Source organism: Rhopilema esculentum, chromosome 8 (assembly GCF_057945365.1).
Source record: "Rhopilema esculentum isolate cy_ngs chromosome 8, ASM5794536v1, whole genome shotgun sequence".
Lineage (NCBI taxonomy): Eukaryota > Metazoa > Cnidaria > Scyphozoa > Rhizostomeae > Rhizostomatidae > Rhopilema > Rhopilema esculentum.
The window spans coordinates 1,023,809-1,036,520 of NC_142822.1; the positions used below are offsets into that span (position 1 = coordinate 1,023,809).

At 36.5% G+C, this 12,712-nt stretch overlaps 3 protein-coding genes across 3 annotated transcripts; 1 reads left to right on the top strand and 2 right to left on the bottom strand.

Moving 5' to 3' along the window:
- The first annotated feature begins 221 nt into the window (after positions 1-221).
- Positions 222-4,323, top strand: LOC148959777 (apelin receptor-like). The gene is made up of 2 exons (XM_089109619.1): positions 222-1,574; positions 2,523-4,323. The coding sequence occupies exons 1-2, from the start codon at positions 1,466-1,468 to the stop codon at positions 2,756-2,758; spliced, it is 345 nt and encodes a 114-aa protein (XP_088965745.1). The 5' UTR covers positions 222-1,465; the 3' UTR covers positions 2,759-4,323.
- Positions 4,324-5,435: 1,112 nt separating this feature from the next.
- On the bottom strand, positions 5,436-7,000 carry LOC135694623 (bifunctional peptidase and (3S)-lysyl hydroxylase JMJD7). The gene is made up of 3 exons (XM_089109620.1): positions 6,545-7,000; positions 6,058-6,276; positions 5,436-5,948 (listed from the first exon to the last, which is right to left on the bottom strand). The coding sequence occupies exons 1-3, from the start codon at positions 6,966-6,968 to the stop codon at positions 5,608-5,610; spliced, it is 984 nt and encodes a 327-aa protein (XP_088965746.1). The 5' UTR covers positions 6,969-7,000; the 3' UTR covers positions 5,436-5,607.
- A 3,380-nt stretch (positions 7,001-10,380) lies between these two features.
- LOC135694703 (cell division cycle protein 16 homolog) lies at positions 10,381-12,381 on the bottom strand. Its single transcript, XM_065213542.2, has one exon. The coding sequence runs from the start codon at positions 12,349-12,351 to the stop codon at positions 10,639-10,641; it is 1,713 nt and encodes a 570-aa protein (XP_065069614.2). The 5' UTR covers positions 12,352-12,381; the 3' UTR covers positions 10,381-10,638.
- Positions 12,382-12,712: the final 331 nt, after the last annotated feature.

The following is a 12,712-nucleotide window of genomic DNA, read 5'->3' on the forward strand; positions in this document are numbered from 1 at the left end:
CCCTATCATGTTCTGGGCATCTAACAGAAGCTCATTTAACTTAACAAAAAGAACGATAAAGAGCCTAATAAAACCTTTTAGTTGTACTGTCCAGACAAAACATGAGATAGTGACTCCGTTGTTTACAAGAGATAAGTGACTATGGTTCTATTCAAGTTTTGTAGCTACTGTTTGTTTGTTTTGTGGCTGTTTTAAAGTGTTATTGTTTGTCTGTTTGTGATTTCTGCATCAGGGCCTATATACGTGTTCAAAATTTGGGGCACGTGGCTAAGACATCTGGGGTTCGCAAGGGTTTGCACTGATTGCAGCAAAAAAATTTTCTATTAAAATACAATTAAAAATGTGCAGTATTAAAAATTTCTTAAAGTAGGCCTTGCAACAGGCCCAGGAAAATAAGTGAACAGTGGATTCTTTGTTACACAAGCTTAACGTCTGCTTAACGTCTCTTACGAATGATGCAAGTTTTTGTTTCAACGGTTACTTTCAATTTTACTATGAAAAAGCAAGTTGAACTAAAACCATCAAAATTTCTCTCTAATCTCATACAACACGGCCAGGTCTCAAGATGGATGCTGCAATGTGGAATCAATGCTGGGCTGGAGAAGCTCGATCCAGTCTCTTTTTGAGATCAGTGTTCATGACATTTAATCGATACAGACTTTTCGGTATATGTGGATGGCAAGGAATTTGCGGTGTAAATCATTGATCTGGTTAGGAGGGATTTGCGCGTAGAGAGTTTAGAATTGGAAAAAATGACAGCTCGATTTTAGCCAAAAAAAATTTGATCTTAATCTTGATGATGTTAAATTTTCGACCTTGAAATAGGTAAATAAAATGTTTATTGTGCTTTATAATACCTTTTCAGTTCTTACTTAGTTTGTTGTCATTATCATGTTACATTGAAGAATCGGTCGGATATATAGCGCAAGTATTTGTTATGTAGTCATAGGAAAGAAGATTGGGCACGAGAGCCAATTAAATCCCTAAAAAAGCAAAACAGTATTTACACTGAGCGATTGAGATCACTCGCTGAAATTGTATGAAGCCAACAACGTAATGCAAAAATATGAATTTTCAATGATTGTTGCCATAAGCATTTCTATGTGTGTTTTTGTTGATTCATTCTTCGCTACCCTGAAAACACTTCTCTTGAGGCCGGCCTCTTATAGGAAAATGAGAGTAAACTGGAAAACTAAATCTAATTGATTGAGTAATTGTAAACAAGATATTCTATCGAAATAATTTGTATTTGTTTACAGATAGTTTGAAAAGCTTGTTTTCCAGTGCAAGGTAGCATGTTCAATCGAAACTTGCTTGGAAAAATTTACGTCTTTTTAATTATTTACCTGATGTTTTTTTGTTTATAAACCAACTGGAAATGGAAGTAAATAGAAAATTCGTTGCGCTCTCAACTGAAGCATCAAGGTTTTAATCAATAGAAGCATTTTAGTACAAGCTGAAAATCATGGCTTCTGGTGATCAAGTTTTCGCTCAACGACCAGTTTTTCTTTTCTTCTACATCTTAGTCGCTGTTCTTGGAATACTTGGAAACTCTCTGGTTTGTTGGGTACTGGGTAAGTTAGCTTCAGTTCAGTGGCGTACGCATGGCAGCAGCAGTGGGGGGTCTGGGGAAAATGTTTTTGGACCACGCCCTTCAAACACTCGCGAATGCAGAGATACGCTCTTTCTGCAAAATTTTTCACATTATTCAATTCATGTTAGCAACGGTAAATGGCAAAGTACTTTTCAATTGTTATTGACACAAGCATACAGTATTCTATCCCACCTTCCCCCCTCCTTGAGTTTTACATAATCTCGGAAACGGTCCTTGAGATTTGGACAAATCTCAAGGACCATATTTTAGAAAAGTTGGGTGTCCAGACCCCTCAATTCCCCCCATTGGGTACGCTACTGCTCCAGTTACCATTAAAGAGTTTTCCAAATGAAGTTACATTGTGGTAAATTAAGTTAGCTCCAGTAAGTTTTTCCTTTCCAGAAAGCTCCAGTAGGTTCAGTAGGTTTTACTAGGGAGTAGGTTTTAAACAGTTCTATGATTGGGACCTCTTCTTTCAAATCTAGTTGAAGTTCATCGATTTTGTAATTCACATTTTGGCTAGGGAAGAGGTATTTCCAAATTGGTTGAGCAAAGACCAAACTGATTAAGTACCGGTTGTGTGCATGTGTGCTGATTAACTAACTTTTGTGCTGATCAGTGCTACACTTTAATTGCATGAAAAAAAATCAATAAAGCTTTAAGATTTGTCAAAAAGGTGGTTTTTAGACCGCTCTTGCCTAATATTAGTTTGAGAGGAAAGAGATTAGATTTGCCGTATGTCATACAGTTAGGAGCGTGTACAGGGCTCTTCTAACGTGCAGGGGCCAAACAGAAAAAGGGGTTGGAAGGTTCCCAATTTAAAATATCCACATAAAGAGCTGCATAGCACACATCAAGAATCAACACAGAAATGTGCAGTACATGATGATTTAAACCAGGGTTATTAACAAACTGTATCTTAAAACAGGAACGAAGAAGCATAAAAAAGACAGTGATGTGTTTATTATCTCCCTCGCTGTGGCCGACTTAATGGTATCCATGACGTCACCAGTTACATATATCATCTACCCAAACTACTATGGCATTTCATCGAAGCGGTACGATGCGTACGTGTGGTACCATATTAACATTTATCTAGGTAGAATGTCTGGTACAGTATCATCATGGACTTTGGTATCAATCGCGGTAGAGAGACACAGGTAAGGAAATTTGAATGACTTTATTCACAGCAGATGTCTGCAGTACGTAGCAAAAAGAGCCCTGCAGAATTTGCTGCAATAAAAGTTGAATCAATATGTTTGTTTAGTAACTCTTCTTCAGTTATTCTCTAGACCTTTAACCTGAAAAGGCCTGTCTCTTTTACCTTTAACAGTATTTTGTGCTTAGATACACTAGATATGTACATAGATATACTGTGCCCCAGAACAATAGAGTGTTATACTAAAGCCCTAGCGAATGAAAAATGATGTTGTGTTAGCATGCCAACGGAATGTAGCCTTCAAATTTTTTCATAAGAAACAAATAATTTAACTTTTAGGAGTGTCTTTTAGGAGGCGTGAGTGTCCAAACGTTATTCTTTCTTTAATTTTTTTTCTACAAATACATTCTATAAAATATTAATTCTTTCTATATTCTAAAATCTTCATCTGAGTCATGCTTTTACTTCGTCTTATTTTTGAAGCAAATCAATCCTCGGTATGTTCTTCAAAAAAGGATGTAATATTGTTATGTTTAGTTATCACTAACATGGCAGTGTGTAAGTTTCAAAGTAACAATAGTTATAAGGAATATTCGTATTGCTCCATTGAAGACCAGTTTTGTTTGGTATCCTTAAGGAACATTGCCCAGAAAACCTCTTCTACCATTGAAGCTTGGAATATTTCATAATTATTATCAGGTGCAACGTAGTCTAAAAACAGTCATAAATATCTTAACAATGATATAGTTCAACATAAACAGTGAAATATTCAATTTTTTCAGAGCTATAACAAAACCACTACAGTCCCGAATTTCAAAGAAGACGAAAGCAGTAGCAATATGCTGTACATGGGCAATTTCTTTTCTTTCATATCTACCAATTTATCTCTACACATACGATGTTCTGAAAGTACCACTCACCGTTATACTGTACTATGGAATAGCCTGGTCAAGCTTAACAATTGTCGTCCCTCTAATTGCTCTAATTGCACTCTATGTCCTGTGCATTAAAGCTCTCAGAGTTGCTTCGAAGGCGAGGCGTCGTCTTTCACAACATTATATAGAGAACACGCGAGCAGTAAAAATGTTCCTTATCATCGTGACTTTGTTCTTTCTGTGTACAATGCCGTTGGCAATCTTGCTGAAAATATTTGTTTTCCGAGGAGTGAAATCTTTAGCAGAGCTACATATGTTCGAGATTCTGACGGAATTCACGCTAGTTCTCCTACTAGTAAACAATTGCTTGAATCCATTCATATATGCAAGAATGCACCAAGATATAAACGCATTTATGAAAAGAAGTTACCGGAGAGTTAAAAGCATCTTCTCCAAAGACAGTGTGACACCTGCACTTTCAGCTACCGTTACAGTCATCTAGAAAACCTTTCCATCTCTCCGATTAACTAAACAATTTTTGTGTCAATTAAAAAGAGCAGTGTTAAGGTAAGCGTTGCTGGCTGCTTGCACTTTGCCTTGCAAATGAAACAATTTCCTGTGACAGCGTCCTTCTAAAGTTTATAACACAAATGGTTTAAGTACTAAAGAAAAAGTGAGCTGGGCACTTGCCTCATAATTGTTACATTACGTTTGAAGGAATCAAAAGGAACAGGTTGAGAGGCTACCAAACCGTGAAACATTGTACATTCTAAAATTGTTGGGACATCCTGTTCTTATTTTGGCAAAACAACCATAAAATGGCAAGATGATCGACAAAGGAAAGCTGCCCATAAGTGTATCAAGGTCAGCCCTTAGGTTGGGCCAACCTAGAATTAAAAGTGTTGAAGGTGATGCTACATTGTACCTACGTTTGAAAGTCTAGTGTACAAACGTGCACAACATCAGTTTAGATTTTTACGACAAAGCAAGCATGAGATAAGTTTAGTGTGCAATTTTATATCAAACTTATATTGTAGTACCATGTAAAACTCTGTAAATAATTAAAATATAATTGATCATTTTTTAATTTGCATTGTGAATAAAAGTTTCCAGAGTTTACTGTTTACAGGTGGTGTGGCTAAAGTCAAGACACGGTCAGCAATCCCAATTAGCATTGCAGGAAACACATTTTTTGTTTACATTCAAGTATACATTTACCAGCAAAGTTTATCTTAACAATAGGCAAAGAAAGTTTCAACAAAATTTGCATGTGATTTTCTAGTTTACCTTCTTGACCCTTATTTAGGTGTTTTGGTGGCTGAATAGGAAAGTTAGATTTGTACAGCAATTTTGAAGTTTGAAAGAAAACCAGAAAACTTTCAGTACAAAAATATTTGATGAAAACCCTATTTTACAAGATACTACAATAAGTAGTATTTGCATGAATTTTCTTTATTATATCGATTTTTTAAATGCTTGTAACAGTTTTTCATCTAAATTGCTAGCAAGGATGGTGCTAGATAAAAGAGTTCAGAAGCATTTTAAAGCTTCTGAAAGGGACACTGGTAGAAAGAGGCAGTAGGCTGCAGAAAATAGGACAATTTTTCATAGTGGTTACTTCTACAAAAAGGTTACCAACATTCATATTTTCTGTAGCTTACATCAAAGGAAGTTCCAAATTGCAAACAAATTTCAAAAATTTCAAAATTTTTCCAAGCCTGCCAGAAGAAAGAAGATTGTACTTCAGGGTTGCTGAAGTCATTAAATGTTTGTATACATCTATTGGAGAGTCAGAGAGACATGCTGATTACGTATCAATTACTTCAGCATCCAGAAAGCCTATATGAATAATAAAAGTAAACTAAACATTTTGGAAACCCAAACAATTAGGATATTAAGTATTATAGGAGTAGAAGGATAACATATCATTTTAATTTTCTAGGCCTTCAAGGAAAAACTGCCATGATTCCATGTAAAGACTAGCTATCACATTTTGAGTTAACTATGTTAGAAACTTCCTCAACAAATTTAAAATAATTGTATTTTATGTCATATTCCATATCATACCAGAAATTGACTGCAATTGTTTGATCAGCCTGGGTAACATGATGGAACCACAAAGATGGCAAGTACAGCAACTGTCCTTCTTCAACTTTTGCAACATATTTCTCACACTTTGCATATTTAGGGTACCTTTTAAGGTCAGGCTTCAATGGATCAATGGCTATCCATGACACTGAGTCACAATCATCCTCGTTTGGTATACTCTGATCATTTGATTCACATCTTTCAATATTCTGCAAAGAAAGACCCTGGTAGTCTGGGCTCCCACTACCATTTACTTTCAAATACATATTATCCTTATTGAGTTCCTTATATTCATTTTGCTTTTTGCTGGACAGTTCAATAAGGTCAAATGTTCCAGTTACATTTTTCTTTATACTGAGCAAGCTTGTAAGTCTTGTATGGAATACAATGAATGTCTGTAGGAGGGTGGAGTATAAATGTTTTCTGTCCTCTGACTACAGCATACAAATTCTCATAGTGATCCTTATGCATTGATGTTACTGATTCAGAATTCCCCATCCAAATATTTACTGCATCTGGATCTGTACCAAAAGCCGCTGAAGCCCAGGAAACATGGTGGTCTGCAACAAAACAAGCACAACAGATAAAAGTTGGCTGTAATCAACTTAATAATTACACGTGGACTGAATAAATATTAGAATATTTTGGTACCAACTGGTGACCTGAAATAGAAAAACACATTAAAATGCACAATCATGTCCAATCCACGATACATAGAAAATTACACTGGATTTTTTTTGAAAAGTAAATTAAGTTAAAATTAAAATCGAAGCATTGCATACTTATAACCTGACTTTCTTGGCGCTATAAATGAATCTTAATACTTACCCGCATCTTTTAGGAGTTTATCAAACTCATCCGTGAAATTTGAATTTTGCTTCTGAACGTAGAACACCCCATTTGCCGATTTCTTTTCCCAAATTTCTACAAATGTGCTAAACTCCATTAGCCTTTCTTCCGGTAAAGCGAATAATTCACCCGAAGGAGCATCTGCGTAGCCATCTGGTGTTACTGTGACGGTAACCTGTGTCGATCCTAATTCACTCTTAAGATAATCATTTGTCCATTTCGACAAAGCAGGCCAGTTGTCAAAAGCGTTTCTTATGATCACGGGGCGGTTTTTTGATACATATTCACGAAGGAAAATCAATGGCGTGGGAGGAGAGTCTAGAACAGGAATTTCTTTTGATAGATACAATTCTCTTGCCTCCTCCGAGAGCTTTTCAAACACTCTTTCAAACCGATCGTCCATTCCAATCTCTTCCTTATTTAGGCCAATTTCAAGCCCAGCCTCGATTCCAAAATTCCAAGAAATCCCGTTGCCATTAGCAATTTCTATCTCTCCAACGATGGAAACGTGAAATTTCTCACGCTTGCAAAGAAACTTTTTTCTTGACTCAAAGCTTTGGGTAGCAGATTTAGCCGTTTCCACCATGGATTTGTCAGAGAAAATGGCAAAAACAATTGACAGGGTCGTTTTTGTGAACAAAGATTTTTCAGATGTATTTTATTCAATAACACAAAGTTCGTAAAAGTGGGGGAGGGGCTCGATTTTTCAAGGACTCGGAGCACATTAGATCACGGTACACCAGAATTGTCGGCTGCTCAATGAGTTCAGCGTCTTTGCTGTGTAAAAAAGATTTTTCGCACAAGGAGAGTAAAAAATTTACCAAGCGATTCCAGACTGAAGGTCTTTCCTGAGAACTATGAAGTATGTTTTAATCCTAAACACTACGTTACTATGCGTTTTAATAAACTACACCCAAAACGATGTAATCACCCAAAACAAGCCAAAACGACCCATAACCAGCAAAAACCAGCCAAAACCAGCCGTAACGACCCAAAACGATCCAAAATGTCGCAAATAGCATCGAGCAGAACGGACGTTTTTCGCGGCTTTTTCGTCCTGTAATAATAATAATAATTGAAGCTAAGTCTCCATTTCGGAGCAGTTACCCAACTACTGGGTATCACAAGCTGGTGCTATACTTTTAGCCAATCTCTTTATTTCTATTTCATCCATTGGTAAGAAATTTTTGAAGGGTGTTGTTGATACTTTTTAGAATTTTTGAATTATTTGTAACTTAACAGGTCTTTTCCATCTTGGGTTTTTGATAAAAACTTGGGCAGTCCCATAAGTGTTCAATATATTCCTGTGCACGGGGACTGAGAGTGGGAAAACCAAGAAAATGGAGGCGATGCTGTCCACCCTTCTAGATGCAGAGCAAGTAATATGTTTTCCTTTTCACTTCTTTTCACTTCTTTTCACTTTTTTTCGCTTCTTTTCACTTCTTTTCACTTCTTTTCACTTCTTTTCACTTCTTTTCACTTCTTTTCACTTCTTTTCACTTCTTTTCACTTCTTTTCACTTCTTTTCACTTCTTTTCACTCCCAGTTTTACCTATTATTTGGCTGCTTCTTTTTGTGTTATGGTCAGAGACCTAAGCGGCCAAAATAAACAACGACATTTTCACAAATCGTCTTGACAGAAGCTTCTGAACTCAATGTAGATATTTGCACGATATTTTAAAATACTTGTATCATAGCTAATAATAGCAAAATAACATTTTAAGTTTTTTGTAAATTCTTGTTTACAAAGATTACGTTATTAATTATAGCATCAAAATTTTGAAGAGTTATTAAAAACATTTTATTATGTTAACGTGTTTGAGGCATGAATTTCAGATGGCTATATTTTAGAAAGTTCTGTTGTAACCTTGTTTTACATCAGTAAAATTGAAAAAAATTAAATGTGAACAATAGTTCAACCTTATTGTTGAGGTGGGAGCAAAAAATAACGTTTTTGAGTTGCTTCCATGCAAAACATTAGTGATTTACTGATATTTTTCAAAGATAACTCAAAAGCTTTAACTGTTGCAACTTAAAAATTCTTAGGAATCATCACTAATATACTTCAAAAAAATTCTAACAAATCAATATTTTTTCGACATTCCACTACCGAGCTGCAAAATTCTTATGACAGATAGCATTGTTAAGCCATAGTGACGAAACTGATTATGACCTGTACGGTAAAATCCTCTTTTAAAGGCAGTAAAAGTAGTTGTAGCATTCGCCAACAGCCCAAGGGGGGTACTTCACTTTACTAAATACGGGGACACGCCCCCAAAATTTGCAAAGGCGCCCTGTTCTGGATTCAAATTAAAAAATCTGACACTCTGTCCCGGAGTTTCTCTAGGCTATCAACCAGCATACATTATTTTCCTATATGGTTTCAAAAAATGTTTCACAGTTTCGGCAATCAATTGTGGTTCATTCTGCGCTGTTTAATTTATCAAAAACTTAAAATGTCATAATTCAATATTTTATTTTTGCTATGGATTCACGCATAATGACCCTGTCACGAAGCCAAAAAGAAAATTACAATCCTGTCATGAACGCAGAGTCAAAAAGTGATAACCTGTCCCGGAGTCTGAAGTCTGAAAACAATACCCCGTTGGTCGGCACGTCTCTGTTTGCGGAAACATATGAGTTCCCCCAGGCTAACAACCAATGCCTTTGAGTAAACAGTAATATAGATATACCCTGAAGGACGATGCCCCCGTGATCAGGACAAAAAAAGGCGCGAAAAACGGTCGTTCTGCTCGATGCTTTTTTAGTGCAGCCGCTTAGCAGTTGAACTGTGCATTTTAAGATACAAGCATGAAAGTTGGTACTAAAAGTACTTTTGTATTCTTCTTCCCTTGTACGTAGACACAGGAACCACAGAAACGGGGAAAGGGGCTATGGGGGCTTAAGCCCTCTCCCAGTAATTTCCAAAATGTACTTAAAACCATACAAAAATAACCTTGCTCTTAGTTTTTAGCATGTTTAGCCCTTCGAAAACGTTTTAGCCCCCTCAATCTGTAATATGATCCGCATGGACAGTGTAAATTTCTGTTTGGTATTTCCTTTTACAATACCCACTGATACCGAGAATGTTGTTTAAATTATATTTTTTCCAAGAATTGAAAAAGAGATTGGAAAGCAAAAAAGGGGATTTATAACTTTTTCAGGAAGTTTTATGAGCATGGCTACAAAAGAACCTTTCTTTCTTGTACACCCCAAGTGTTTTCCAAATGATAATAGGCAAGTTGTTATTTTATGCTAGAATTGTACTAAGCCTTCACTTTCTGAACCCTAACCTTTAATGGTTTGGCCATTTCCTTTTTGAATTGAGAAAATTATTGACACCAGCCATCCTGACAAAATTGGGGCTAGATGGGGGTCTAGCTTACCCCATTGACCAAGAAATGGGCAATGCTATGCATGTTTAAAACGATCTCTCTTTATGAGTGTTGTGAATCAAACCTTGACAGCCCAATTTATCTAAACCGAACAGATTAATTGAAAGAACTGTATTATTAGATCTTTAGAGATTTTAATGATCTCTCATTCATTTAGCTTTGTTGCTTATTTCATTACAAATACAGGGTTTGACTTACTTTAGAAAAATCATATATGTCTGCAACGAAATTACTTTTAAGACATTGCATAGATAGAGGAAGTGCAGTTTGTTCCTTCGGAAAAATTATTATGTGCTTTGTTGCTCGAGAATGTTCACATTAGAATGTGTGCTGAAAAATTTCTATGGAAAGATAAACGAGTCTCTATATTTTGATACTAATTGGTAGAGCAAGAATTCAAAAATACCAAAAAAACCAAAATTGTAAAATCCAAGAAAATCCCATAGATTTATGTTTAAAAAGTGATTTTAAAGCAAATATAACATCAATGTAAATAATGATTGGTTATTTTGGCTTCTTATCATATACATGCAAGAAAAAACTAGCTTTACACTAGAAAAAACTATTCTTCCAGCTGAACTACTTCAATCCTATTTGTAGATCTGGAAGAGCTCATGATAGTTTCAAGGGAAATACATATTTCATATCACTAAAACTTGTTGAAATAAAGTACCGTTTTCAAGCTTCCTCCATCATTGAAGATTCATCCATATCAATGGTTGATTTCTCAGCAGTCCTGTCAGTGTCTTCTCCAAGACCTTCATCATCCGAACTGTCTATGGTTGTGACTTGAGATTCTGCTGCATTATTGAGTGCATAAACGAGAAGTTCTTGGCTTATTGTATCATCTCTGTGAATGCTAAGTGCCTTGTGGAATGCAGATATCGCATTTACATAGCTGCCAAGATAACAATGTGCCAATCCAATTGCTGAGTATGTTGAGGCATTGTTAGGACAAATGTTTAAAGCTGTCTTGTGGTAATGTAATGAAATCTTATAATTACCTAGCTTTCTACATACATGACCTAAATTGCTAAAAAGTGGTTCCCATTCTTCTGGTATGACATTGCCATAAATTATTTCAAGCCTTTTCAAGGCATGCTCAAAGTATTTCTTTGCAGACTTGTAGTTACCATTTTGGTAATCAATGCAGCCAAGTTCATGCTTAACAAATGGGTCATCTGGTGATATTTTCAATGCTTCTCTGAAGAAATGTCTAGCAAGTTTAATGTTGTTGGTTGTTATGTACTCAAGCCCTAAGTAGAAATAAGGAAGATGTGAGCCAGGCATTAATTCTGAAGCAGTAAAGTAAGCTGATATTGCTTGGTCATGCTCACCATCATTGGCATAACTATGGGCAAATCCAAGCCAAGCAGGGGCATATACTCGGTCAATCCCAGTTGCCTTCCCAAAATATCTCCTTGCAGCTTCACTTCTTCCAGTTAAAAGGTAATATGCTCCTACAGCATGCCATGAGATGGCTCTTTTAGGGTAGTTATTAACCAATCGGGAGGCAAGGTGGTAGAGTTCATTCTTCTTTTTTAACTCTACCAAACATGATATGTGCACAGGCAAACAGCTCTCATGAAACTGGTCCTTTGTCATTACTGCAGATGAAAGCTTGTAACACATCTTGAAGTCACAGCTATTGAAATGCCTTACAGCATGACTGGTAACTACATCAAGGTTTTCGTTCAGAGCCTCAAGGTGATTTGGAAGTTTCGGGTCGACTGGCTTACAGTATTGCTTGATTTTACTTTCATACAGAAACCTAACAAAGTCGGCTTCTTCTTTTGAACACTGCGTTGAAAATGGGAGTGACTCAATCAAGTCCAGTTCTTCTTGTGCAGTCATCATGTTGTGTGCAGTTAGGAAATCGAACGCCTCAAAGCAATAAACATCAAGTCGTAACGCCTCCTTGAATGCATCTGCAGCAAAACTCTTTATGATAATACTGTTTCCAGACCCCTCGTACGCCATCCCCTTCAACAAACAGATGGCACTTTCAATTTTCCGACCACAAATTGGTCCTTCAAACTTGGAAATATCTCCCTGCTCATCACAAGAACTAACATCCACTTGATCATTTTCAAGTATATCCAGCACTTTGTCCCATTCTTTTCGCTCTGCATAGCATTTTGCTACGATATATTTGGCGATTGGACTACAATTCACTAGGCCGTGCTTTTTCAACAGTTCTGCCGCTCTTTCGTACTGTCCTGTCAATAGCATAGTCTGTGCTAGCCAAATAATATCTTGCTGGCTGTTGCTGGACAAGGAGCACGCTTTATCTGCCCAAAACAATGCAGTATGGTACAGATGATTGTCAATATATGTTCTAACAAGATTTCGCAGTTGGGCCAAATCAAGTTTCCCGCCATCGTCGTCCATGTTTGGCGAATAGTGACACCTAAACTACTTCGTGCAATACGCACGAAATATGAGAGATCGCTTCGGCCTGTTTCGGAATTATTTTAAATCCAGCTGCAAAGTATCAAAGTACAGGTACAGGATGATATGAAATTAGGTCTTGGTTTTAACAAGGGTAATGGGCAATGATATTACCGAAAAATACCGCTTTTTATTCCAAACATCCAAAATTTTGGCCCTTTTTAATGCAAAACCGCTTGGAGCGAATATCTGTGTGTATAGGAATGACATTCCAGAATTTGACACCTCCCAACGTAACAAATTGTATTTCGAAGTTAATTCTTGCTTAACGGGCGGCTAATATGTTGCTTGCAGCTTGTTG

Bases quoted from the DNA above. Each gene is read 5' to 3' on its own strand.
- LOC135694703 (XM_065213542.2), bottom strand. From the start codon at position 12,351: ATGGACGACGATGGCGGGAAACTTGATTTGGCCCAACTGCGAAATCTT.
- LOC148959777 (XM_089109619.1), top strand. From the start codon at position 1,466: ATGGCTTCTGGTGATCAAGTTTTCGCTCAACGACCAGTTTTTCTTTTC. The intron at 1,575-2,522 runs GTAAGTTAGCTT...ATCTTAAAACAG, and splicing joins TCTGGTTTGTTGGGTACTGG to GAACGAAGAAGCATAAAAAA.
- LOC135694623 (XM_089109620.1), bottom strand. From the start codon at position 6,968: ATGGACGATCGGTTTGAAAGAGTGTTTGAAAAGCTCTCGGAGGAGGCA. The intron at 6,277-6,544 runs GTAAGTATTAAG...GTTTTGTTGCAG, and splicing joins TAAACTCCTAAAAGATGCGG to ACCACCATGTTTCCTGGGCT. The intron at 5,949-6,057 runs GTAACTGGAACA...GTGGGAGCCCAG, and splicing joins TGCTCAGTATAAAGAAAAAT to ACTACCAGGGTCTTTCTTTG.